Here is a 24,850-nt window from a genome sequence, read left to right on the forward strand (position 1 = left end):
AGGGGCGGGGTCCTCGGAGTGACGTACAGGAGGAGGTGACAGTTCTGCCCCTGTCTAGCTCTGGCTTCGAGAACTCCGGCGGGGCCAAAGAGAATCCAGGTTGGGAGGGCTGGCCGCCAGATGGCGCTCTTCGGCCAGGCTGGAACTACAGCCCTTTGGGAACTGGCGTTGGCGAGGCTCCTGGACCCCTCAGTTACCCTGTGTGAAGGGTAGGTCTGGGCAAAGGTTGTAGTTCTGAAATCATTTCGTTTAGCGCCAGTCTCTCCCCTTTCTTTTTCTCTGACTGCTGTGTCCTCAAGAGCTCCGAGTCCTGCACTGATCTTTCTTGCCTTTAGGCAGGTAGGTTGGTAGGTCAAGGGTCTAAAGTTTGGGAGAAGAAAGGGTGGAGTGCTCCATTAACCAGGATCACCCAGGGGTGGAGCTGAAATCAGACCCAGAAGACCCAACTCCAACGCTAAAGACTGAAACTTTGACATACTAAATGTCTTGCATAAAATCTGGCCCCACTGGAGAGAAGGGCCCTCCCCCTGGGTGTCAGGGGAATTTGGACTGTCTAGGGAGGGACTTTAAACCAGACTCTTCCAAACTCTAGCTCTCCCTGGTTCTTTACTCTGGCTGCTAGCCATATTAGTGCTGTGTGGAGGCTGACAACGTGAAACACTTGTTCCCAATATGTACTTCACTAGGGGTGAAGGAGGAGGGGGTTCCTGGTGGCTCAGAAAAAGGTACTGGGAGCAGGGCTTCTCAGTCAGGTTTTTTGGACTTGATCATTTTTTTTAAGTTTATTTTTTATTTTTATTAAAAAAAATTTTTTTTCAACGTTTATTTATTTTTGGGACAGAGAGAGACAGAGCATGAATGGGGGAGGGGCAGAGAGAGAGGGAGACACAGAATCGGAAACAGGTTCCAGGCTCTGAGCCATCAGCCCAGAGCCTGACGCGGGGCTCGAACTCACGGACCGCAAGATCGTGACCTGGCTGAAGTCGGACACTTAACCGACTGCGCCACCCAGGCGCCCCTAAGTTTATTTTTTGAGAGAGAGAGAGAGAGACAGAGTGTGAGCAGGGGAGGGGCAGACAGAGAGGGAGACACTGAATCTGAAGCAGGCTCCAGGCTCTGAGCTGTCAGCACAGAGTCTGATGGGGGCTTGCACTCACAAACCATGAGATCATGACCTGAGCTGAAGTCTGACGCTTAACCGACTGAGCCACCCAGGTGCCCCTGGACTTGATCATCATTAAAGAGGGAAAAACAATAGTGGAGACAGAGGGGGACAGATAATTTAGAAGCTGGCAGACTGGCAAAACCAAAGAAAGACAAAGACAGCATAAAAGAAAATTTGTTTTTCATTGATATTTCTGGGGAAGAGACTTAGTCACATCTTTGAAGTTTATTCTCTAGATTATCTCTGGACATCCCACTCTGTAACTGCCCCTTTTCCTCTTGCCCCAAAGGCAGTTTGGCATGTGATCAGTTATTCTCTCAGTGAACATTCTGTGGCCCAGACTTGTAAGTGTGGTCCCTCACCTTCCAGCCTCTCCCTTCTCATCCCATTATGTCCAACTTTCACAGAATTGGATAGGAGATCTGGCCTCCTCTTTTTTTCTTTTTCCACTACTTGGTATTGTCTACCTACTGCTTTTTAGGTGTGTAGAAAACTTTCTCTTCTTTCTTCCAAAACAAGAATCTGATGTCCGTCATTTTTACCTTTGTCTGATTTTAAATCAGTGTATTACCTCTCCTAAGAGTATTTACAAATTACAACTTAGCTTCTAACTGTGAGACAAAGCTCCAAACCTGGGCTTTGTCTGAAGTTAAAAAGAAATTATTGAATATGTGGGGATGAAGACGGAAGCGCAAGAGCTCATTTTCAGAGTCCCCAGAGACATACTTCATAGGCAGCCATCTACCCCAGAAATTGAAGGCATGTAATTTTACAAGTAACCTTTATGTCCCCCACAACCAGAGTTCTTGTCTCCCTTCTCCCTTGCCTTCCCTTCCCTTTCCTGTCCCTCCCTTTCCCTCCCTCTCTTTCTCTTTCCTTCTTCCCTCCCTCACACCTTCCCTCTCTCCCTCCTTTCCTTCCTTCCTTCCTTCCTTCCTTCCTTCCTTCCTTCCTTCCTTCCTCCCTTCCTTCCCTCCTTCCCCTTCCTTCCATCTCTGTCCAATGAACTCTGATGAACAGAAATTCTTCAGTCACTGGATTGTCTTGTATATGACAAGATGTAGGAGGGTGTGGACCCTGCCAGGAGTGTGGCTTAACACAAGGAGGATAGGATTTGGGGAAGGAAGAGAAACAATGTGGTTCTCACATTCCCTGCTCTATCTGATGGAGTCAAAGTCAGGAAGTCCTTGTGAGAGTAGAGCTGGGCCAGAAAAGGAGCCCCCATTAGATTGTGAGGTCATGCATTTGGGGCAATCCCAGGACAGTTGGATATTAAGACAGAATGAGGATGGGGCAATGATGTCCGAGTCAGGGGAGGCTGGATTTCCTGCCTGAGCCAAAGCGAATGGGTGTGATTGAGTGTAGGCGTGTATGTATAGGCACATATGTATTGGGGAAGCGAGAAAAACCCTGAAAATTAGTGCTAAGGTGCCCTAGGTAGAGTAAGCTGTACTGTGAACACCAGGTCAGGGTAAGATTAAAAAGTGACTCAGGAGCATGTTTCTTAAGTCAACTTTTCAGTTTGTTTTCATATCCGTATCCACTCAGCAAATATTTATTAAATGTCTACTATGTGTCAGGTAATATTCCTGGCTCTGGAGATACAGTAGTGAGAGAAAAATAAAGCAAGGTAGACGGGGGATAGAGGAATAGGCAAGTAGCTGGGAAGTGGTGGTTGCTTTTTAGGGTGACTAGGGAAGTTCCCCCTGATGAGATGACATTTAAGCAGAGACCTAACAAGCTCAGGAATAGATGAGGTGAGTGCAGTCTGGGCAGAGGAAATAGTAAGAGCAAAGGCCCCGAGGCAGAAGAATGCTTAGTGTGTTCAAGGGACCACAAAGAAGGCAATGTGCCTAGACTGAGGAAGAGTACTATTGGATATGAGAAGATAGGAAGATAGGAAGAGCAGTAGTAAGAGACAAGGTCACAGAGAAAGAAGGAAGCCAGATAATGTGGGATTTTGTAAGACCTACAAAAGGATCACTTTGACTACTGTATGGAGAATAGACTATTGGAGGACAAATCGTCCCTGTTGGGGGACAAATAGTCCCTTTCTGGAGAAACAGACCTATTAGCATGCTGTTGCCATAATCCAGGTGAGATCTGCCGGTACCTTAGAGTAGATCAGAAACAGTGGAGGAGGAGGAGTGGTCAGATTACACACACACACACACACACACACACACACACACACACACACACATATATATATATATATATATGTACACATATATACATATATATACTTTTTTAAAATATTTATTTATTTTTGTGAAGAGTCAAGAATAACTCCAAAGTTTCTTGACCTGGGTGCCTGAATGAGAAAGAAATGACCATTCTGCTTTCCCCATTGTACTGAGAACATACAAGTACTGGTCTGAGAATATACTGAAATTGTGTCTGGCTGTAAGATTCTGACCATGTGGCTGGCTACACAGGATAACTGATCCAGATAGTCTTACCTTTAGCAGCTGACTACCTAAAGTAGAAGGAGATGTAGACAACAGAAATAAGTGAATTCCAGGGGTGCCTGGGTGGCTCAGTCAGCTTAGGTCATGATCTCACAGTTCATGAGTTGGAGCCCCACGTCGGGCTCTGTGCTGACAACTCAGAGCCTGGAGCCTGCTTTGGATTCTGTGTCTCCCTCTCTCTCTGCCCCTTGCCTGCTTATGCTTGGTCTCTCTCTCTCTCTCTCTCTCTCTCTCTCTCTCTCAAAAAAAAAAAATTAAAAAAATAAAAATAAATAAGTGAGTTCTATATGCAGTTTGACCACATGATATTAGTTGTTAGACCATCTTGAGTAGATATGGTAATGTGATTAATCAGCATTAGAATTTGAGGTTTTAAGTCTTAAGAACTTCCTATCGTCTAATCTTTTCAAGAAGACATTCTGAAGGAGGCAGAATGCCTTGTGATTAACATAGACATAAGGATTGGAGTTTGTGGTACCTGTGCGGTAGCTCCTGTCAATATTTGCTGAACTCTTACTATGTGCCAGGCATGGTGCTAGGTGCTGGGAATAAAAAGACAAGGAAGACATGGTCTCTGCCCAAGAAGTTTCACAGCTTAGCAAGGGTAGGCAGCATGGATTTGATTATAATCCTGTGATGAAGGCTGCAAGAGAAAAATGTATATTAAAAGTACAAAAGTGGTTCAGAAGAAGGAGTCAGTGACCTGGGGACTGGGGTAGGGAATCCAGGAGGGTACTTCAGGCAGGATATGCGATCAGTGCAAAAGTACGCTTGCTCCATTTGGGAAGAACTGTAAGGAGGAAAACATTGAATGAAGCAAAACTTTTGAGGGAACAGTGCTGAGAGATAAGAGTACATAGGTTCAAAGGGACTAGAACTTGAAGGGCCCTGTTTGCTTCTGGACCTCATCCTATAGGTGTGGGGAAGCTATCAAGAGGTTTTATGTAGGGAAATGACAACCGTCCATTTGTATTTTAGGTAGAAAGTCAGTTTATGCATTTCAGGAAACATTTTTGAGCTTCTCCAATATGCCAGGTAGGGAGGTCAGTGCTGGAGATACAAACATTCTTAGATCATGGTTGAAAACCCTAGTGAATTAAGCTTAAAGTCAACAAGTGATGTTCACTTCTCGAGTGAGACAGGACTGAGTTTGGAGAGAAGGGGAGGCACTTAAGGAATCTTTAGAAAGTGAAATGTGGGAGTCCTGGGGAGGGAAAGAAAAGGTGGTCTTGGATGACTCTGTGGCAGGAATGAACTGGTGAAGGACAGTACCTTTAACTGAACTAGAAAACAAGGGAATTTCACCTGGATCACGTCAGGTTTGAAGAGCTCCAGAGGATCCAAGAATTGATGAAAAGAAGGGAAGGAGTCCCAGTGTTAGAGAGAGGGGTTTGAGAGTCATCCATATTTGAGGTCTGTGCTGGCAGTGGGGCTTAAAACCAGGGAAATACATGTGGAATTGCTAAGGGAGGCTGAGTCACAGGCAAGTGTTCGGGCAACACTGTCATTCATTGCCTTCTCCTGGTTACTGAGTCCTCCCTCTGCACAAAATGAGTCTCTAGCTGTCATGCCTGGTAACATTTTCCTGTAGCTTTCTCATTTTTACTTTCTGTCCTCTGCCTCAGCCACATGGTGTGTTGAATTTGTGAAACTGTGGAAACCCTGAGCGGACGTGCACCTACGGTAAAGTATACAACAACAATGGCCCATGTGACTTTCAACACAGCAGCCAGAGTTGCTCTGGACATTCTGTTGATTTCAGTTCAGGTCATGATCCCGGGGCCCAGGAAGCCTGCTTAAGATTCTCTCTCTCCCCCTCTGCTCCTCTGCCCTGCTTGCATTCGCTCTCAAATTAAAATAAAATAAAATAAAATAAAATAATAATAATAATAAATTAATGTTTAAAAAATGTAGTTCCTCAGTTGCACTAGCCACATTTCAAGTGTTCAATAACCACACGTGGCTAGTGGCCACTGCATTGGAAAGTGCAGATATAGAACATTTCCATCATCACAGAAAATCTTATTGGACAGAGCCAGAAAGCACCTATAAATGTTCCTTCTGGACTTTTTAGAGGGTCTGTGAAGGCTTTTTGAAAAGAGTGCACATGGAGAGAAATTAAAGGAGGACAGTAGAGGGTCGGGCAGTGGCAAACTATGCTTGGTCTAAAAGTGAAGGGGGTCAGGAAGAGGGCATGGAGAATTAAAGAAGCCAATCAAAAAATCTGGAGGAGACGTAGGATGGTAAAACCAATTCTTTTTGCTGGAGAGAAGATTCATGGGGAAGTAAGAAAGCCTACAACTTTTGGTTGTGACGATGATAGCATAAAAAGACAGTGACCACCAGGACATCAGTAGTTAGAAAATCCCAAGTCAGAGAGAGAGGCAAGTCAGTGTCCTGGGAGTGGGTTGTGTGTTTCCTGGGCCTGCTCAAAGAAGAAGGTAGAGAAGGCTCAGAGAATGGGTCCGAAATGATGTGTCAGGGCTTGGAATTCAGTGATTTATTGAGCTCTTCCTCTGTGGTGCCTCCAGTCGTGCTAGGTCTAGTGCACAGGGACAGGGGAGACCATCAGTAAGGGTGGAGGAACCAACAGAGGCTGTTTGGAGTTGGGAACAATGTGTAAGGATTTGGAAAACCGGGAGAGATCTGGGAGGCATTTTGGAAAAGTGTACTGATAGAGGGGACCATGTGCTGTCTGGTTTGCCTGGTAGATAGAGTGCTGGACACATGTCCCTTTTCAGGTTGCCCTTGAAATCTCCCCATCTGTTCCTTGAGGGCAGGGACCATTTTTCAGGTTTTGTGTCTCCATCACGGAGCGTGGTGGCTGACACCAAGGAGGAGCTCAATAAAAATTTGTTGAAATGCAAGGGTTCAGGCTTCATAAAGGGGGCAAAAAGAAAACTTGGAATTTAAAAACTTTACCTCTACTTAAAAGTGCGTAGAACATGATGATGGATACAACTGGACGGGTAGTGTTCATGATGGATGTGCCTTACTGTTGTGAGGAGGCTTTCTTTTTTTTTCTTTTCTTTTAAAAAATTTTTTAAAAATATTTTATTTATTTTTGATAGAGAGAGACAGAGCACAAGTGGGGGAGGGGCAGAGAGAGAAGGAGACCCAGAATCCGAAGCAGGCTCCAGGCTCCGAGCTGTCAGCACAGAGTCTGATGCGGGGCTCAAACTCACAAATTGCGAGATCATGACCTGAGTCGAAGTCGGATGCTCAACCGACTGAGCCACCCAGGCGCCCCTCTTTTCTTTTTTTAAAATGTTTATTTATTTTTGATGGAGAGAGAGAGAGAGAGAGAGAGAGAGAATGAGAGAGCATGGTGCACACACATGAGCAGGGGAGAGGCAGGATCTGAAACAGGCTCTGCACTGTCAGCACAGAGTTGGACACAGGGCTCGAACCCACGGAATTGTGACATCATGACCTGAGCTGAAATCAAGAGTCAGATGCTTAACCGATTGAGCCACCGGGCGCGCTGTGAAGAGGATTTCTTAAGGAACATTCCTGTAGGCAATGAACTCAAACGTGAGCAAACTTAGGCTGGTTTAGGCATCTCTCTAGGGGTCCCTCTCCTCTCAACTCTCCACTGAATTTTGAAAAGATGAAAAAAAAAAAGGAAAAATGAGGAAAAGAAAATGAGTTATTGGAAGTGGAATGAGAATAAAAAAAGCAGTGAGGAGTCCAACTCCTTAGCAGTGGGGAGGTCCAACTTTCAGGTTTCTGTTGTTCAATGCCTTCACTGATAACTAGGCCTTCCTTAGCACTTAACTTATCAGATAAACAGGCAAGCTGAAAAACCTCAGGAAACTGGAGAGAGGGAAGAATTCACTTAGGAATAAGATAGCAGTTGGGACGCCTGGCTGGCTCAGTCGGTGGAGCATGTGACTCTTGATCTTTGGTTTGTAAGTTCGAGTCCCAGGTTGGGTGCAGAGATTACTTAACAAAATAATAATAAAAAATAAAAAGTCTGCCTGGGTCCTTCCCTCACAGAGCTGACACTCTAGTGGGGAAACTGAAGAACCACTTGCCACATTTCAAAAGACTGAGAAGGTAATAATTAGAATTGAACACCTTCCAGACGGTAAGGAAGTAAATCTCTAGGATGTCAAGCCAGAAGTCCTGGTTTCCAGGGGCTCATGCCTCCCTTATTCTCACCTGGCTTCCCTTTTCCAACCTCCAGAAAATTCGTAAGAAGCACCAGGTTTCCCCATTCAACTAGTGGGAGAAAATCTCAGTTGGACTGGGGAGTAATAGAACCCTATGAATAGGCAAGCCTCTACAAGGTCTCAGAAATAGTTCTCTGGAAAGGAGCAAACACAAGCTGGCATCATTTAACACCGCTGGCCCCAGAGGCCCAGAGACTAACCCTAAGGGGTATGGGGTTAGGCTTTCAGCTCACGGCTTACTCCAAATTCATCCTAAGTTTCACTTCTAGCTTCTTTCTCCTGAAGCCAAGACTTCAGGAGACTGGTCTGCTGTCCAACCAGACAGGAAAGCATAAGAGATGCTTCTCCCATGCAGGAAGGGAATTAGATCCAGGCCTTCTGCTTCCTGGATCTTTTTCTTGTGGTCCCTGGGGACCCTAGTGTCCAAACTCTTAGATTCTCAAGGCACTCCCTTGGGCCTTGGGGCAGGATTCCCATTCTCTGCCTCTCCATCTCCCTGGAATTTTCCACTGCAGCTGCCTCCGCTCCCAGACACCCCTCCCTGGGCAAAATTCCCGGCTCCCTCCGCCTCCCCTTCCTAATCACACCTCATTCCCACCCCCAGCCCAGAGGCCCAGCCCACAGTCCGGCCCACTCCCCACACTAACCCCGGTGGTCCCAGTTAGAGAAATGGGAGGCCAGGCCCTCCTACAAGGGTGAGAGGGAGGGTCCCAGGCTCTCTCCAGGGCGGGGAGAAAGGACAGTGGAGGGGCTGGTCCCCTGTGGGGCTGGAGTGGGGGGAGTGGCCCTCCTCAAATCCCCATATAAGGCAGGGCAAGCAGTTAGACTCCTGGATTGGCTGATTCAAATGAGCATTCCACCTGGCAACAGGGTTTCTATTGGCTCTGAGGAAAAATAGGAGGAAGGTGGATGGAGGTTGTTGGTGGCGGTGATTGGAGGGGGGAGGGGAGTGGAGGTGACCGGAGTGGGGGGCGGTTACCAGGGCAACAGGGTAAGAGCCCAGCAGGGTGTCCGAGACGGCAGGCGGGGCTGGGAGGTGGAGAAGGGGATGAGGAAAGGAGGGTGGGAAGGAGAGGAAAGAGACTGACAGGAGGGAGCGAGACTGGGAGACTGGGTGGGGGGTAAAGGAGAGGGGAGAGGGAGAGAAATGAAGCAAGAAGAGTACAGAGATGGAGCGGGTCAGAGATCGTTAAAGACATCAGTGAGTGAGTCAGAGAAACAGATCGAGATAGAGATGGAAAGATCTCCGAGAACGATGATCAGAGTCTGTCCGGCAAGGAAAAACCTGGGTGGGGCTCCAAGATTTTTGAGGAGATGGAGACCGAGAAACTGATAGAAGAGTCAGAAAGAGAAATTGGGAAGTGTGTACACCACGGGCCCAAAAGATGGTATTTTTAAGCACTCAGATACCAAATGATGATGATTGATCAGTGTGTCCTTCTTAAGAAAATGAAAATAATAAGACAAATAATGATAATGATAGACAAATATGGGAGTGTACACACACCAAAGGTATCTTTTTCCAAACCCTAGCCTTCCACTCCATCCACCTTCCTGACGGTTAACACACCCAGCTCCTGAAATTCCAAGCTTCTCAAAATCATCCAACGATACCAAGACTGAGGGCCTGGAACTGAGGATGAGTGGTACAGGGCGGGGCTGGAACTCCAGACCCGAACCCCTTGCAAAGGGGGCAAATACAATCCAGAAAGGCTAGGGAAGATGGCAACCGAGGAAAGAGAAAAGGAAAGAGAAAAGGAAAGAGAGGGAAAATGTGGACAATCAGGACCTGGAGAGGAGTTGGAGGGAATCAGCAAAGGATATAGGGCCTGGTGACAGACTCACATGGGACAGGAATAGTGTGGTCTGGGCGGGGGGGGGGGGGGGGGGGGGGGTGTTGATCAGAGATGGAAGGGTAGAAGAGGGAGATGAGAGGTGAAGAGGCAACCGAAGAATGAGAGATGTGAGGTATAAATTGTTGTGAGGGAGGGGTCTGGGTACAGATGAATGAACAGGGATGAAGAGAAAAAGAAGGACCAGGCGAAGACAAGTGAGACGAGATGGGCGAATAAGAGCGGTCCGAGATGGAAAAGAAGGAAGGAGCCTGGAGGGCCTCTGACACCTCTAGATCTCGAGAAAGATCCAGGACGGGAGGAACCCAGTAGGGGTCACAAATGTCAGCCTAGGGCAGGACAGAGGGTGTGCTGCCCTTTTGGCCCTTCCATCTTAAGGCCAGAGAATGGAGATGCAGGACGGGAACGGAAAGCCAGCGCGAGGTGGAAGTAGCTCCGCCACCCTCTTCCTCTTCTTTAAGCTTTTGGTTTCTCAAATACCTGCCCGGCCTTTCCATCTGCTTCTCCCACCCCATCCCTTGGCAAAATCTCAGGATTTCTTGCGGGGGGGCCGGGAGGGGGGTTGGGGGAGGGTCAGTAGGATTCTGGCCATCCCTCCAGTCCGCCCCCAAAAGACAGACTCCACTTTCGCAGGCAGTAGGTCGGGATTCGGAGAGGTCCCTCCCCGCAGGAACCCCACCCCTTTCCACCTCCTCGCTCCACTCCTTTTCTCCTCGACCGTCAGTCTCTCCATTTCCCCTCCTGGTCCTGTCCTCCCTCCCGCCTCTCGCGCGCTCCCTCCCCTCGCTTTCATCCTCCTATCCCCACCTCGCCAACCTCCGCTTTCATCCCCCTCCCCTCTCCTCTCCTCCCCGCTCCCGCCAGCCCCACCCCTGGGAAGCCCCTCCCGTCGGGCAGCGCCGCCTTTATAAGCGGGTTCCCTGCCCGGGGGCGGCAGCGGCTGGTCGGCGGCAGCTCTGCTGGTGCGGGGGCGGCGAGCCGAGGACCGAGCGACCGCGGCCGGAGCGCGCCGGCCACCGCCCGCACCGCCCTTCCGCCCGCCCTCCGGACGGCCGCAGCCCTGCGGGTCTCCGCTCCAGACCCACCCCCGCCCCACCCCGCGCGCCTCTGCCGCCTCTTCCAGAGACCCAGCTTGCTGAGCGGCCGCCGCTGCCGCTGTCGCCGCCGCCGCCGCCACCGCGCCAGGTTCCGGCCGCGGCCACCCTCCGCCGTCCAGGGCCCCTCCGTCCCGGCCCCGGGACCCCGGCTCCCCGCCAGCCCCGGCCCCGGCCCCGGCACCATGTCGGAGAAGAGCGTGGAGGCAGCGGCCGAGTTGAGCGCCAAGGTACGGGCGGGGACGGCGGCGGCCCGGACCGCGCGCGATCCCCGGGCTCCGCGCGGTCTTGCGCCCCACGCTAACCCCGACGGCCCCACGCTGCCCTGGCGCCGGGTCCCGGCGGACCCCACTCCGCCCTCCCCCCCGCTCCCCTGCCCGGCGCTGCCTACCCCGCTTCGCGCGGCTCCCGCCAGCGCCCTCTAGCTTCCAGAGCGCCGCGCGCCGCGGCTCCGGCCTCGCCGCTCGGCCCGCGCCCGGCCCCCGCCGTCGTCCCCACCCCTCTCCGGCTCCGGCTCCGGCTCGCGCGCCTCTACCCCGTCCGCTTCCCGTCGGAGCGCGCCCCGGCTCACTTTACCGTGCCCCTCCCCCGCTCCGTCTCTCCGCGCCCCGTTTCCCCGGCTCTCCTTCCAGTCTGACCTCACCTTTCCTCTCCTAAGCGGTTTGAGATCCTCCAGAGTAAACAGGACTCTCCCGGGAGGCTGCCGCTCTCGGGCCCCTCCCCTCGAGGCCCGACCGCCTCTTGCTTCTGTGCTCGGACAGCTATTGCCTGTGTCTGTTTTCTCCTTCTCTCCTTTTCCTTCCCTTCCATCTATATCCATTTCTTACCCCACTGGCCTTCAGCTTTCTTTTCTCTCCAGAACCCCCTCCAGCCTCTCCCCTCACCCCCCGCCCCCTTCACGCTTAAAGAGTCTTGGATTCCTAAAAATCAGAAGCGGGGCGGGAATAGCCTTCGAGAAAGCTGAAGCTCAGCGTTACATGGCATTGCATCGAGCCGTCCTTGCTCTCATCAGCTCCCTTCCCTGGCCCCATCCCTTTGCCCTTGCCTCTCTTCCAGCCTTCCTCTAATTTCCCTAGGGAACCTGCTGAGTGTCGCTTTGGGAAATTAATTCGGCCAGCGCTTGGGGGCTGGGAGCCAGACTTCGGGGGAGGGGGTAGGGTTGGTTGTTGAGGAGGTCACAGAGGTCTCCTAGAGGCCCCAGAAGTGAAAGAGGGCAACCAGTGGGATTAAAGGCAGTGGCAGAGAGGGGCTATGTGTGAGAGCTGATAAGGTGTGCCGTGTGGCCCTCCGGTGGGCTGTGCGGTGGCATGTGACTTCACTGAGTAGGTGTCTTTGTATGTCTGTAATCCAGCGAGTGTGTGGGACTGCCCGTGTCAGTTACATGTGTGCATGTGGAGACGTAGATGTTCTGGAGCCATGTTGCCGCTTTGTGAGTGCCGAATGGTTTTGCTGTGCTCTCGTGCTGTCTCAAGAGTGTGTGCCAGGATGCCCAAACACCGGGCCATGTGTCTCCGGATCTCGTGGGCGCTCCTCTGTAGCTGTGTGTGTGAATCGGTGTCAGCCTGTGTCAGTGTGTGTGCCTGTGTTGAGTTAATGAGGCCAGGGAGCTGCTTAGCACAAGACCTAGGTCACACACCCTCCTGGAAAAGGGATCAGGGAAGGACAGTGACCAGAAGGACAGGACAGGGGAGGAGAGGGCCCGGCCCCTTGGACTTTGGTCTCTGGTAGTCTCCCTCCCTCCCTGACGTTCTCCCTCCCTCCCTCTCTATCAGGCCAGATGGGAAACTCAGGCCAGGGCAGCACAGACCTGGTGCTGGGGCCCCCAGAGAGAAGCTGACTAGCCCCTGGCTCTCTAGGCCCAGGATGTAGAGGAGAGCCCACCAGGTAGTAGAAATGCCATCCCCGCCATGTGGCAACGAAATGAGGGCAGGGAAGTGGCATGAAGAAACCTAGCTGGAGTGAGAGGGTCCAGTGTTCTGTGTTCCTCTTAAAGGGAAAAGGGAATTGAGTGTCCCTCCAGGTCAACCATTCTGCACCAACCTCTACTCCTATTCCTGATCCTGTTCCAGAAAGGACACACCCTCCCGGGAGAGCCACTCACACAGAAAACTTCCATCCACATGGAATCAGATACACAGAGTTGCACACCAGCACCACATCAGATGGCACAGGGACATCCACAGTTGAACAGTGCCTGCCAAGGGCGGTGGGGGTGGGGGTGGGGGTGTGTGGAAAGAGGACTGGAATCTAAATTGGAAGGGCCAGTGTGATGTCCAGAGAGAAGGGACCCATGCACAACTCCTGTCTGCCACATCAGAATAAGACATCAAAGGTGTGCCTGCTGGGTGGGCTCCTGGGGTGAAGGAGAGAGAGGGGGGCAGTGGAGGGAGGGCACTCTAGGCAGGTACCTTCCCCTACTACATTCCCATCCCACCCCAGACCTTGTTTGTCTTTCTCTCCATCTGCCATGTCCGATACCCTCTCCCTTCCATGTTTCCTTTATCGTACTTTACCTATGTTCCCCCTGGAAATGGTGACTTCTACCCTTCCACACCACTGCCTGCACCAGGGGCTGGGCTTAGGGAGGAGGAAACTACTCGGAACTGGTTTGGAGTAGGTGTGTATCAGGCTGGGGTGCTCTCCCTATTCCTGTCGTGTTTGGCCAAGTAGGAGCCTGAGGAGTTGGGGGACACACAGACAAACAAAGGCATTCAAGGCTGAGAGGGGAAGCCGGGAGGGATGCCCAGGAGAGAGAATACTCAGGAAAAGGCCCCAGAGGTAGACAAAAGGCAGAGCAGGGCAGGCTGTGGGAGGGGGCAGGCCAGGAAGGCGGAGGGACCTCAAGAGGGGGTGGGGCATCAGGGCTGTGAGCAGATGGAGGGGATTTGCTTTGCTGAGCTGAACTCTTCAGCCCAGGAGGTTTTGGAGAACTTGATGGGGGTCATGAGCAGTTACCTTGGCTGTCCATTCCTCTATCTTCATCACTTTTCTCTCCTCCCTTGAGTCTTGGGGAAGGTGTCTGGTCTCAGCCCCTTTGTGGCCGTAGGGACCCGGGAACCTCTGTTCTGCCTCTGAGCTGTTGTGGCCAACTCCTCCGTTTTTACACTCCTCTAAAGCTCACTGCAGAGGGAGAACGGGGCGAGAGGGACCGTCTGCAGCTCATTTGTGGTGAGAGGAAGGTGACCTCTTTCTCTCTTGCAGGACCTGAAGGAGAAGAAAGAGAAGGTGGAGGAGAAGGCAAGCCGGAAAGAGCGAAAGAAAGAAGTGGTGGAGGTGCGCAGGGGTCAGGTGGAGACTCAGATCCCCCCTCCAGTTACCTTGGGGGGGCTGGGTCCTGCGTTTGCTTTGGCCCCTCCCATCCTCCGCGCCCCACCCTTTGGGCCCTCAACACCCCTGCCACTGGTGGTGGTGGAGGCACACCGCCAGCCTGGCCAGCCTGACACTGCTCTCCCTCCTGGTCCCCCGCAGGAGGAGGAGAACGGAGCTGAGGAGGAAGAAGAAGAAACTGCTGAGGACGGAGAGGAGGAGGATGAGGGGGAAGAAGAAGGTGGGGAGGGGCAGGGGAGGCTGGGCTCAAAGGAACAGAGTCAGGGTGGGCTTGAAGACCTGAAGCAGGGCTGAGGGCGACCACAGGGGGTCTGTGCCAGAGCTTCCTGCCCTTCCCCAATGACCCGTTTCTGGCTCCTCAGATGAGGAAGAAGAAGAAGATGACGACGAAGGGCCCGCGCTGAAGAGAGCTGCTGAAGAGGAGGTTTGGGCTGGGTTGTGGGGCCTGAGGGGCTGTCAGGGCTGCAGCAGGGGCTGGGAGCCCTTTGGACTTGGACCTGGATGCCTGTGGTGCCCGGGCGGGGGCTGGAGCAGGGCAGGGACAGGGGGAGGTCCCTCTCCCATTTTGCAGCTACCCCAACTCTCCCTCCACAGGATGAAGCGGATCCCAAGCGGCAGAAGACAGAAAATGGGGCGTCGGCATGAGCCCCCCGCCAATGGGCTGGGGGTGGGAGGCCCCTCGGGGCCTGGAGGTGGGGGTGGGAACAGACGAGTGCAGCCACTCTTCACCCGGTTCCTTGCTCTGGGCCCTGCACCAGAACTGCCACCCTCTTTGTCCCCAGCCTTCTCATGTCCGCCTCTCCAGACACTGCCCCTTCCATCCTCACTCTGCCATTGTTCCACCTCCCGACCTGCTCCATCTGAGCTCCCCAGCTGGTCCCCAATTGCTCCTCTCCCTGTCTTTGCTCTCCTCTTCCCTTCCCCACCCCTCCTCGGGTAGCCTCTCCTCCCTCACCTCTGCATCCCAGCCTCATGTCCTGCCCATCCCTACCCTGCCTGATCCTTGAGTCTCCCTCAGATCCCCTTCTCTCAGACAGCGCCAGGCCGGGGTGGGGCCAGGGTTGGGGCCGAGCCCCACAGCTGCCCTCCTCCCCTCCCCTCCCCTTTTTGTATAATTTAATAAAGAAACGGTCGCGCTTCTGTTTTTAACCTGTCTCCTGCTTTCCCGGGGCAGAGGGAGGAGGGTGGCTGACGACAGGTTCTGTCAGGACCCTTTTCTTCTGTAAAAAAGCAGCTGCACCCTCCTACCACCCACCACTCAAGAAGACAAGATCAGCACTCCAGGGATGGACAGGGAGCACAGCTTCTCTGAGAGCTAACTTCTGTCCTGGTTTTGGATTCTTGGGGATTCTCCTCCCCAGCAGAACGTACACACTTCCCTGCTAGCCCACACCAGGTCTAGACACTGCTGAGCCCAGTGGAAAGCTACCAGCTCTGTTGTGCTGAACCAGGCAAAGAAGCAGCCTCAGAAACAGGAAGTCCCGCCCCTGAAGTGGGAGAGGGCTGGGAGGCCTGGGTCTCGGCCTCCTAGGACAGGGAGTGAGAGTTGCCTGGCATCAAACGTGCCCTAAACCTGGCACTGACAAAATGAGCCCTTGGGCAGGCCGAGGAGAGAAGTCCAGGGCCTCTTGGGGTTCCCAGGTGTGGTGGGGGCTCTTGGCACCTGCACTCCACCCCTCTGGGCTGGGCTTCTCAGGCTGGGTGGGGTGGAGAGCAAGAGTTCCCCTCTGTCAGTCAGGCTTCCTTCCCTAGTTCTGTCTCCATTTTTCTCGAGTTTGATCTCTGTTGCAGGATTTCTGCATTTCACCACATCACCCTTGCCCTGTCTCACAGTTCAAAGCCTCTGGTTTGGGAGAAGCTGATGAGGACACAGTGGTCTGAGCTGGAGGGGGGTGTGTGTGACTCAACCCCATCATTCTTCAAGAGGACACCCTTAACAACCAGCGTCAGGACTATACACCCAGATACACACACCCTTTTGGCTCATACTCGCTAACTGACCAGGGCAAATTAATCTTTGAACCTGCCTCAGTTTCTTCATCTGTACAATGGGGAAATATCACATTTCATGAGTTACTGTATGTAAAGTGTCCTATACAGTGCCTGGCATATAATGAAAGCTCAATATAATGTAGCTTCCCCCGCCCCCCGGACTTGGGGTTCCCTTCCCCATACCTACCATCTTTTAGGTTCATTGTACTCCCAGGAACCATTGGGCAGGTGGGGAGTCCGGTGTTGTGCTAAGTGAAAGTCTGGGGAGGTTAAGGGAATGAGGGAGGAGATGGCACCAAGGGAAGAGCTTGCTAAGAAAAAAAAGTGTTAATGGTGGGACTGGAGTGGCAGCTTAGAGATGGGCCGGCAGGTAGTTCCAGGCAGAAAAGGCTTTTGGAGAGAACCAGAAGGTCCCTGGGGAAAGGATTCAGAGGGAGGGGGGGAGGGAGGGAGGGAGGGAAGGGGGGGTGAAGGGTTGGCGGGGACACCCAGGACTGAGGAAATAAACAAGGGGAGCGCCACCACAGAAGTGGAGGGTAATGCTGCTGGGAATCAACCCCCTCAGACTTTCCACTGCGAAGCGAAACTGTGAGCCCTGGGGTGTGTGGGGGGGCAACGGGGAGGGGAAGTGGGGAAGGTGGAGGGAAGGCAGAAGGACAGGGGCGAGGGCCCTAGGAGCAGCAGAACTGCCTCCCAGCTCAAGACAGCCACCTGGCCTCCACTCTGCTCTCTGCCACTGCCTTGCCCCATTTGCTGGGACACCCCCACCCCCTCCCCCAACTCCTGCTGCCCAATCTGGCCGGCTTGCCTCTGGATTCCAGTCTCTGGTACATTGGTTCTTGCCCCTACCTCCAGGCTTCTGTCCCTGTCCCTCTTCTAGATTCCCTTCTTCCACCCGGTATCTTTGCAGAACCCCTCTTTTGTCCATCTGTCCCTCCCTTCTTTCTGACCTCTTCCCTTTGGGGGGCTCAGCGTGGCCCAGGCCTAAGGGGAGATGTGGGAGGCTCAGTTCCTGGTTCTGCTGCTTCTGCACCTGCAGCGGGTGGCTCCAGGTAAGATGGGGCTGACCCTCTGGGAGGGTTGCCCTCCAGACCCACGGGGATGGGGGGTAGTCAGCAGGGGTTTCTGGACCTCACGGATGCCAAGGTCCTTAGCTTCGGTGGATTCTTCTAACGCCTTGCTCCGGGTAGTCTTTCTGCCCCAAAGCCTCTCCATGGTCTTCCCGTTGGGTGGGGAAGGGGCAGCCCAATGTCTACTTCAGCCCTGTTTCTCCTTCAGGTAGCTGAGGCTTCTCTATTCCTCAGTCTTCTGGCTCATGGCCCCTCACCTTGACCTCTCTTTTCCTCCCCAGTGGAGGCTCCAGGGTCTGAGACAGAGGTCTCTGTGGTGTGGGCCCAGGAGGGGGCTCCTGCCCAGCTCCCCTGCAGCCCCACAATCCCCCTCCAGGATGTCAGCCTTCTGAGAACAGCAGGGGTCACTTGGCACCATCTACCAGACAGGTATGCACCCTGAACTTGGGCAACAGAACCCCCAAATCCAACAGCAATGGCACCCAGACTCATAACCCAAGGCCCAAGCCAGCCTCCAGTCTCCTGCCCTGAGCTGTCGATCCCCCAGAACCCAGTGGCTCCGTCTCCCCCGCTGCCTTTCCTTGGAAGACTGCTCCCCTCACACCTGCATCCCTTCTATGCCCGCCTCTCCAAGCGTGGATGGCGCTGGCCCCACCCGAGGGGGGACGAGGATGGGGACGGTCAGCGGTCAAGAGATCTTTTGGGTGGGTTTCCTCATCCTCGAAGTGGGGCTGGGCTGCATCTCGCCCCGGGCTTCTTCCCCCTCGAATTTCTCAGTCCCATCCCTCTCTCCCGTCCAGTGGTCCGCCGGCTCCCGCGCCCAGCCTGCGCCCCGCGGCGCCCTCCGCCCAGGGCCCGGGGCCGCGCCGCTACGTGGTGCTGATGCAGGCTCCCGGCGGCCTGCGCAGCGGGAGGCCGCCCCTGCAGCCCCGCGTGCAGCTGGAAGAGCGCGGCCTCCAGCGCGGGGACTTCTCGCTGTGGCTGCGCCCGGCCCGACGCGCCGACGCCGGCGAGTACCGCGCTGCGGTGCACCTCCGGGACCGCTCCCTCGCCTGCCGCCTCCGTCTGCGCGTGGGCCAGGCCTCCAGTAGGTGGGGGCGGGCCGTGGGGAGCGGGGCTGGAGCAGGGCGCCGCGTTCCCCGCCGCCCCGGAGGCAGGAAGGGCTGGGGCAGGGGCTGTGCTTCTAAGAATGCGCCCTGGGCAGGGCGGGAGAGGGCCCCCCCAACCGCGTCCTCCCTCCCCCCCCCCCCCCCCGCCTCCAGGAGGGTAGCGGAAGGGGGTGGGGGGGCAGAGTGGAAGGTGCCCCCAGAGAAGCATGTGTGTGGGGGAGGGGAGGACCCTAGGGAGAGATTGTATCACCCCTGGAACTCCCCTCCCCCACCCACCCTGGGAGTGCCAGGGTGGAGGAGGGGAGGCACCCCTGGGTTGCGGGGGGCGGGGGGGGGGGGGGGAGAGTGTTGGGCTAGAGTGACTCATTTCAGACTTCTGTAGCTCAGGGGGTGGGCTTGGTGGATATCCTCGGGCAAGGCCTGGTGAAAGGGGAGGGTAGACCCAGCCGAGTAAACTGGAGGCACCGGAGGCAGGGGTGGGGGGAAGTAGGCAGAAGATTCCTGAGCATCCATTCTAAGCGCCTCCATGTGCCAGGCACTGGACTGGGGCGGGGCGGGGGAGGGGGTGTTGCGTGGTGGAGCGGGGCGGGGGGCCCGGTGGTGGAGGAGAGCTGGAGTGGAAAAGACAAAGAAGTCTACAGCTTGGGGCCTGTTTCCAGCCTAGTTGGCCTGCTGCGTTTGGAAGGTGTTTCTTGTGGAGCTAATCACACCTTCTTTATCCTTGAGCAGTGACTGCCAGCCCCCCAGGGTCTCTCCGTATCTCCGACTGGGTCATCTTGAACTGCTCCTTCAGCCGCCCTGACCTGCCAGCCTCTGTGCACTGGTTCCGAGGCAGAGTCCCTGTCCAGGAGTCCCCCCATCACCACTTAGCTGGAAGCCTCCTCTTCCTGCCCCAAGTGAGCCCCTTGGACTCTGGGCCGTGGGGCTGCCTCCTCACCTACAGAGATGGCTTCAATGTCTCCATTACATACAACCTCACTGTTCTGGGTAACTCTTCCAGTCTGACTTCATACTTGACCACAACCCCTTCCTGCCCCCCCGACACCTCCCCCTGACTTATGGGTCCCCAAACCAGGTCTCTGGCAGCTGGTGCCCACTGTGATTGCCTGGGCCTCACTGTCCAACTCCCTCATAGTATCTTGCATTGCAGCCTTTTCACCGCCTTCCCCTCTTCTGGCTTTTCCTTGTGGCCTCACTGGCCAGCCTTTGGTCTCCCCCCTGGCCCAGCCCACATGGGGGTTTCAGAGCATCCTCAGCTCATCCACATTATCTGCTCCCTTGCACCCTTCAGAGCCTGACCACCTCCTTTGTCTTCTGCCTCCCTTACCTACAGCTCCAGGGCTCCAGCCCCTCTGTGCCTCCTGCTCTCAGCTTCAACTCTGGCTTCTCTTTTTTCCCAGGTCTGGAGCCCTCAGTGCCTCTGACTGTGTATGCTGGAGCAGGTTCCAGGGTGGAGCTGCCCTGCCACCTGCCTCCCGGTTTGGGGACCCAGTCTTCTCTCACTGCCAAGTGGGCCCCTCCTGGTGGAGGCCCCGACCTCCTGGTGGTTGGAGACAATGGCAACTTTACCCTTCCACTGGAGGCTGTGAGCCAGGCCCAGGCTGGGACCTACACCTGCCACGTCCATCTGCAGGGGCAGCAGCTCAGTGTCACTGTCACCTTGGCAGTCATCACAGGTCAGCCCCAGGTGGGAAAGGAGTAGGTCCCATCCCAGGGGAGCTGGGACAGGGAGGGAAGGCTGGCTGGGCAGAGACTGGGCAAATCCGCTTCACGATGCCGGCCACTGGGCAGAAGTCACAGAGGCTGCCCTTGTGGCCTCCTCTTTTCTCGCCCCCACATAAGGAACCACCGAAACAGAAAGTCTCCCCTGAGTCACTAGATGAACATTCCACCCTGCTCTGAATGGGGGGCGGGGGGGGGGGAGGGTCTGAGAAGTTACAAGGACAGGTGGCAAAAGTTTGAATGGTTCAGAAGAGGTGGAATATAGCTCTGGAATCCTTGTCTACTTCGGGACCAGGGCTTGGGTTAAAGTTGCAGGAAGTGGCCTGGATTTGGGAGGAGTTAATCAATCAGTCCCTTGGTCAGCAAATATTTACTGAGCAAGGGCTTTTTTTTTTTTTTTAAGACAGTATAAAACAAACACAGGAAGAAAAAAAAAACTCTCAAAACTCAGAAGTATGTGTTGATTGATTGGTAACTATGAGCCACAGCAGCTTGGCTGTGTCCTGCCGTACTCACCTGTGGCCGCTAAATAGTGGTACCGAATAGTAGGTGCTTAATAAGGTACATTGGTTGAAGGAATAAATGAATATGTTAACAGTCGTACATCTCCTGAGGGTCAGTGCTGAATTTCCACCTGTTCCAGGATACCTAGATATGGTACCCCCACCTCAGCCTCACTCTGAACCCCATCTTTTCCTCACACTGAGCCCTCTTGCTGACTTAGCCTTTCTGTTAGTAACTCCCCCCCCACCTCCCCCCCCGCCCCAATCCCACTTGCCCTGACACTTAGCCTCCCACTTCCTCCACATCCAGTCAGTTGACAAAGCCTCCCAATTCTTTCCATCCAAGGTTGTCTTCATCTTCTTCTTCTTTTGTTTTAAGTTTATTTATAGTTATTTAGAGAGAGGGATGGGGAAGAGCAGAGAGAGAGAGACTCCCAAGCAGCGCCCCACAATGTCAGTGCAGAGCCCGACGTGGAGCTCGAACCCACGAACCATGAGATTATGACCTGAGCTGAAATCAAGAGTCAGACGCTTAACCGACTGAGCCACCCAGCTGCCCCTGTCTCAGGTCTTCTTGAGCGTCAGCTGTTTCGTGTTAGTGTTCCATGCTGTGTCATGACAGCTCACTGGGAGAGACTGTTACCCCTGTTTTACAGAGAAAGAATTTCTCAAATCACACAGCTGGGAAGTACCAGCCTCGGGGTCTAAGGTCAGGTGTGTCTGTCACCAAGTCTTCAGGTGCCTGTACACCATGCTCAACTCAAGACCCTTCACCATTGGTGTCTTCTTACCCGTGCTATCTCTCACTGTACAGCTTTGAGATCTATAGCTGTAGATCAGCCATCTGTGGGTCAGTTCACTGTTCTCTGAACGTTTGGAAAGGGGGGTAGAGTTCATTCGGGGGCACCTCAAGGCAGGGAACACTGACGTGAGCCAAGTCATGGAAACAAGGAAAGTGTAAGGTGTATGGTGGTGGTGGTGGTGGGGGCAACATACCTGACTGATATTGGGGTTCCTGAACATTTGGGTAGAAAGTAATGTAAAAGAATCCAAAATAGTGTTTGCTATGTGATCCTTCTGGGCCAGTTTGAGTTTGAACTGTCCCCTGAAGGCAGTAGAGAGCCTGGAAAGCTTTGAGGCAGCAAGCAGAGTGATCTGTCCAGAGCTTTGTCTTGATAAGATTAATTTGGCCATGACCCTGATCTCCTCCCTTCAACCTCACCCAATCAGAGCCCAGGTGAGTGCAGGGCGATTGAGACTGGGGAGTTGACTCTGTGGTTTCAAGTGAGGGGGTCGGGCCCCCAAAGGTCTCTTCCCTCTGATTTTTTTCAGTGACTCCCAAGTCCTCTGGGTTACCTGGCAACCCGAGAAAACTGCTTTGTGAGGTGACTCCAGCATCCGGACAAGAGCGTTTTGTGTGGAGCCCCCTGGATAAGCCGTCTTGGGGAAGTTCCCCAGGGCCCTGGCTGGAGTTGCAGCAGGCCAGACTCGTTTCTCAGCCCTGGCAGTGCCACGTGTACCAGGGGGAGAGGCTTCTCGGGACAGCGGTATCCTTCGCTGAGCCATCTGGCCCAGGTCTGAGACCCCACAGTGCCACAGCGCCAGCTCCAGACCAACCATCTTGATCCCGCTTTCCAGACCCCTCCCCTGCCCCATCCCAGCTCTTTTCTTTCTAACCTTCAGCTTTTGTCCAGGCCTGAACTCACTTCTGCTATTAATTAGCTAACAGTCCTGCATAAGTCCCTACACTCTGGGTCTCACTGTCTCATTGGCATCTGTAACATGTGACGGTGTGGCAAGATATCCTTTCAACTATGACCCTATGCCTAATGCTGTACTTCTCTTGTAGGTGCCCAACACTCTGGGAGGGCCTCAGGTCCCCTGAAGACAGGCCAGCTCCATCTGTTTCTCATCCTTGGTATCCTGTTTCTGCTCCTTTTGATGACTGGAGCCTTTGGCTTTCACTTTTGGAGAAGACAGGTGAGCCAGGGACCTCTCCCTGCCTCTCCCCACCCCCCGGCCCCCTGCCCTGGCAACTGGCTTCCCCTCCCTTTAGTTTTCTGAGTGCTGTCTGGCACCCTCTCCTCAGGGAAGATGACCAAGGTGGACTCCTGATCTTGCCTGCAGAGCCCCTTCTTCATAAGCCTCTCCAAGGACCCCTTGTGCCCGAACGACCCAAGAGAGGCTTGAAGGGACTGAGAAAAGGCCTGGGACCAGAGGGGGAACACAGGGGACTGGGAAAGAATAGAGAGACTCAGTATTCTCCATATTCCCTTCATCTTTCTCCCCACCCACCCTCCATGTCTTCCCATAGTGGCGTCCAAGAAGATTCTCTGCCTTGGAGCATGAGATTCACCCACCTCAGACCCAGAGCAAGATAGGGGAGCTGGAGCCAGAACCGGAACTGGAACCGGAGCCCGAGCCGGAGCCCGAGCCAGAGCCCGAGCCGGAGCCCGAGCAGCTCTGACCTGGAGCTGAGGCAGCCAGATCTCCACAACTCAGTCTAAATAAACTCCCTGTCAGCAGCAATCCTGAGTCTGGCTTCTTCTTGTCCAGTGAAGGTTCTAGTCTCTGCCCAGCCTCTGGGGGCTCCCTTCTCCCACCTCAGCCTTCCGACCTACTTTCCCCAGCCAATCTCTCTTATCTTCCTCTTTTCTGTTTCTGGTCTCTTCGTGATTCTTTCTGCCTTGGTCTTTCTCTTGCTCTCTCTCTCTCCTGGATAGTTGTTTCTCTGACGCTCCAGAAGCCCTCACCCCTTACCTCGACAGCTCTCTTCTGTGTCCTTCGCTATTACGCTGGCTGCCCTGGTTTCCTTCGTATTTTTGTTCCCCTGGCCCACCCCACCCCACTCTTGGCTCCGTTTCACATTGTCCTTGGCCTTCTTGCTGCAGGGCACGGGCGCGCACGCACACACACATGCACACACGGGGGAGCCCTGCCATGTCACGTCCTCCAGGGGATCAGGTCTTGCAACCTTTCTGGACAGCTGGTGGTGTGGATCCTGCTTGCCTCCACCCCACCCCCATGTTCCTTGGCTCTGGGCAACCTGTCTGGTCCCAGGCATGAGAACACACTGCCACCCAGTGGTCACTGTTTGTCATACCACAGGAGGTCACCGGGCAGGCTGGGGCGGGCTGGAGGAGATTAACGGCGCTGGGGTCCAGACAGGCACAGATCCCTGGTGTGCAGTCACCATCTTTGTGCTATTCACTTTCTGTGGTCCGCATATGAGTGTGCACCAAGCGGTGGTCATATACCGTGTACGCTATCCAGGAGAGGCACTGAACGATGCATGCCTCAGGACAAATAGCCCCGGCCCTGGCAAGGTTGTGATCCAAGTCTGACAAAGGGACGTGCTGTGAACAAAGGCCCCACGTGGGGAGAAAAATGGCCAGCAAGACAGCTGGCTATGGTGCAGCTTTGGGAGTCCCGAGACCCAGCTTCTGATTCTATCTCTGCTGATGTGACTAGGGCTTGATCTTCTCAGCCTCAGTTTCCTCATATTCAGTGGAATAATGATAATGACCCACTAAAATGGATTGCTGTGAGTACCAGATAGTAAAAGGGCTTTGAAGACTGAGGTCCCCCATTCACGATGTGCTTGTCTAATGACCCATTTGTGAAGGAGGCAGCCGGCCTCCGTGTTCCAGTCATGCCAGGAAGTGCACATAAGACCCACAAGCCTGCCTGCCTTCCGTGTTGTCTCTCTCTTGGAGAGAACATTCACCTGGGCCACACAGACGGTCATGCAGCAGAGGACACACACAGCCTTAGCCCCCAGCAGCTCCCACCCCAGGAACCTAGACCTCTGCCTGCTACATGTGCTGGGCTCTGGATTTGGCTGCAGACAGCTCTGGCAGGGCACGGACAGGAGGGAAAAAACACTGAAAGGCAGTGGGAGTGAGTCTGCAGGAGCAGGAGGCACAGGAGGTCACGTGCACATGCTGTGGCAAACACACCAGGTACCCCCTGAGCCTGGGTGCCATGTGCACGGTGACACGAACCATGAGGCTGAAGACATATCCCTGTGAAGACACGATGGCCAGAGACTTGGGGACAGAGGGATACCTTTGGGATCCCTCTGTGCAGAGCCTTAGAAGTAGAGGGACACCCTTTGAAGCCTGAATAACGAAGCATTTAAGGCAACCTGAAGTTCTGAGCCTTAGTATGGCGGTGATCTTGTCACAGGTTGAGAAACAGTGGCACAGAAAGAGACTCTGGCCCATAATGACACTGTCAAGTGCAGTCCTGAAGTTCCTTTGAGAAGCCTTGAGTTCCCCCCTTGTTGTGGCCTGGGGATACCTGCCGAGGAGAACCTCGGCTCTGCCCTAGGACCCTGCTCTCCACAGCTGTAATGGAAGCCCCCATG

At 54.1% G+C, this 24,850-nt stretch overlaps 2 protein-coding genes across 2 annotated transcripts; both read left to right on the forward strand.

The window, feature by feature from the left end:
- The first annotated feature begins 120 nt into the window (after positions 1-120).
- On the forward strand, positions 121-15,234 carry PTMS (parathymosin). Its single transcript, XM_043564237.1, has 7 exons — positions 121-209; positions 336-339; positions 10,305-10,988; positions 13,960-14,031; positions 14,227-14,305; positions 14,448-14,509; positions 14,680-15,234. The coding sequence occupies exons 1-7, from the start codon at positions 121-123 to the stop codon at positions 14,728-14,730; spliced, it is 1,041 nt and encodes a 346-aa protein (XP_043420172.1). The 3' UTR covers positions 14,731-15,234.
- Positions 15,235-16,693: 1,459 nt separating this feature from the next.
- Positions 16,694-23,010, forward strand: LAG3 (lymphocyte activating 3). The gene is made up of 8 exons (XM_043561854.1): positions 16,694-17,129; positions 17,429-17,576; positions 17,948-18,234; positions 18,986-19,243; positions 19,657-19,932; positions 21,814-22,056; positions 22,331-22,461; positions 22,796-23,010. The coding sequence occupies exons 1-8, from the start codon at positions 17,072-17,074 to the stop codon at positions 22,946-22,948; spliced, it is 1,554 nt and encodes a 517-aa protein (XP_043417789.1). The 5' UTR covers positions 16,694-17,071; the 3' UTR covers positions 22,949-23,010.
- The last annotated feature ends 1,840 nt before the right edge of the window (positions 23,011-24,850 follow it).

The sequence above is a fragment of the Prionailurus bengalensis genome, chromosome B4 (assembly GCF_016509475.1).
Source record: "Prionailurus bengalensis isolate Pbe53 chromosome B4, Fcat_Pben_1.1_paternal_pri, whole genome shotgun sequence".
NCBI classification, from domain to species: Eukaryota; Metazoa; Chordata; class Mammalia; order Carnivora; family Felidae; genus Prionailurus; species Prionailurus bengalensis.

Excerpts from the sequence above, each read along its gene's own strand:
- LAG3 (XM_043561854.1), top strand. The coding sequence starts at position 17,072 with ATGTGGGAGGCTCAGTTCCTGGTTCTGCTGCTTCTGCACCTGCAGCGG. Across the intron at positions 17,130-17,428 it reads CCTGCAGCGGGTGGCTCCAG|TGGAGGCTCCAGGGTCTGAG; the intron begins GTAAGATGGGGC and ends TTTCCTCCCCAG. Across the intron at positions 19,933-21,813 it reads CACCTTGGCAGTCATCACAG|TGACTCCCAAGTCCTCTGGG; the intron begins GTCAGCCCCAGG and ends GATTTTTTTCAG.
- PTMS (XM_043564237.1), top strand. The coding sequence starts at position 121 with ATGGCGCTCTTCGGCCAGGCTGGAACTACAGCCCTTTGGGAACTGGCG. Across the intron at positions 14,032-14,226 it reads GAAAGAAAGAAGTGGTGGAG|GAGGAGGAGAACGGAGCTGA; the intron begins GTGCGCAGGGGT and ends GGTCCCCCGCAG. Across the intron at positions 14,510-14,679 it reads AGAGAGCTGCTGAAGAGGAG|GATGAAGCGGATCCCAAGCG; the intron begins GTTTGGGCTGGG and ends CTCCCTCCACAG.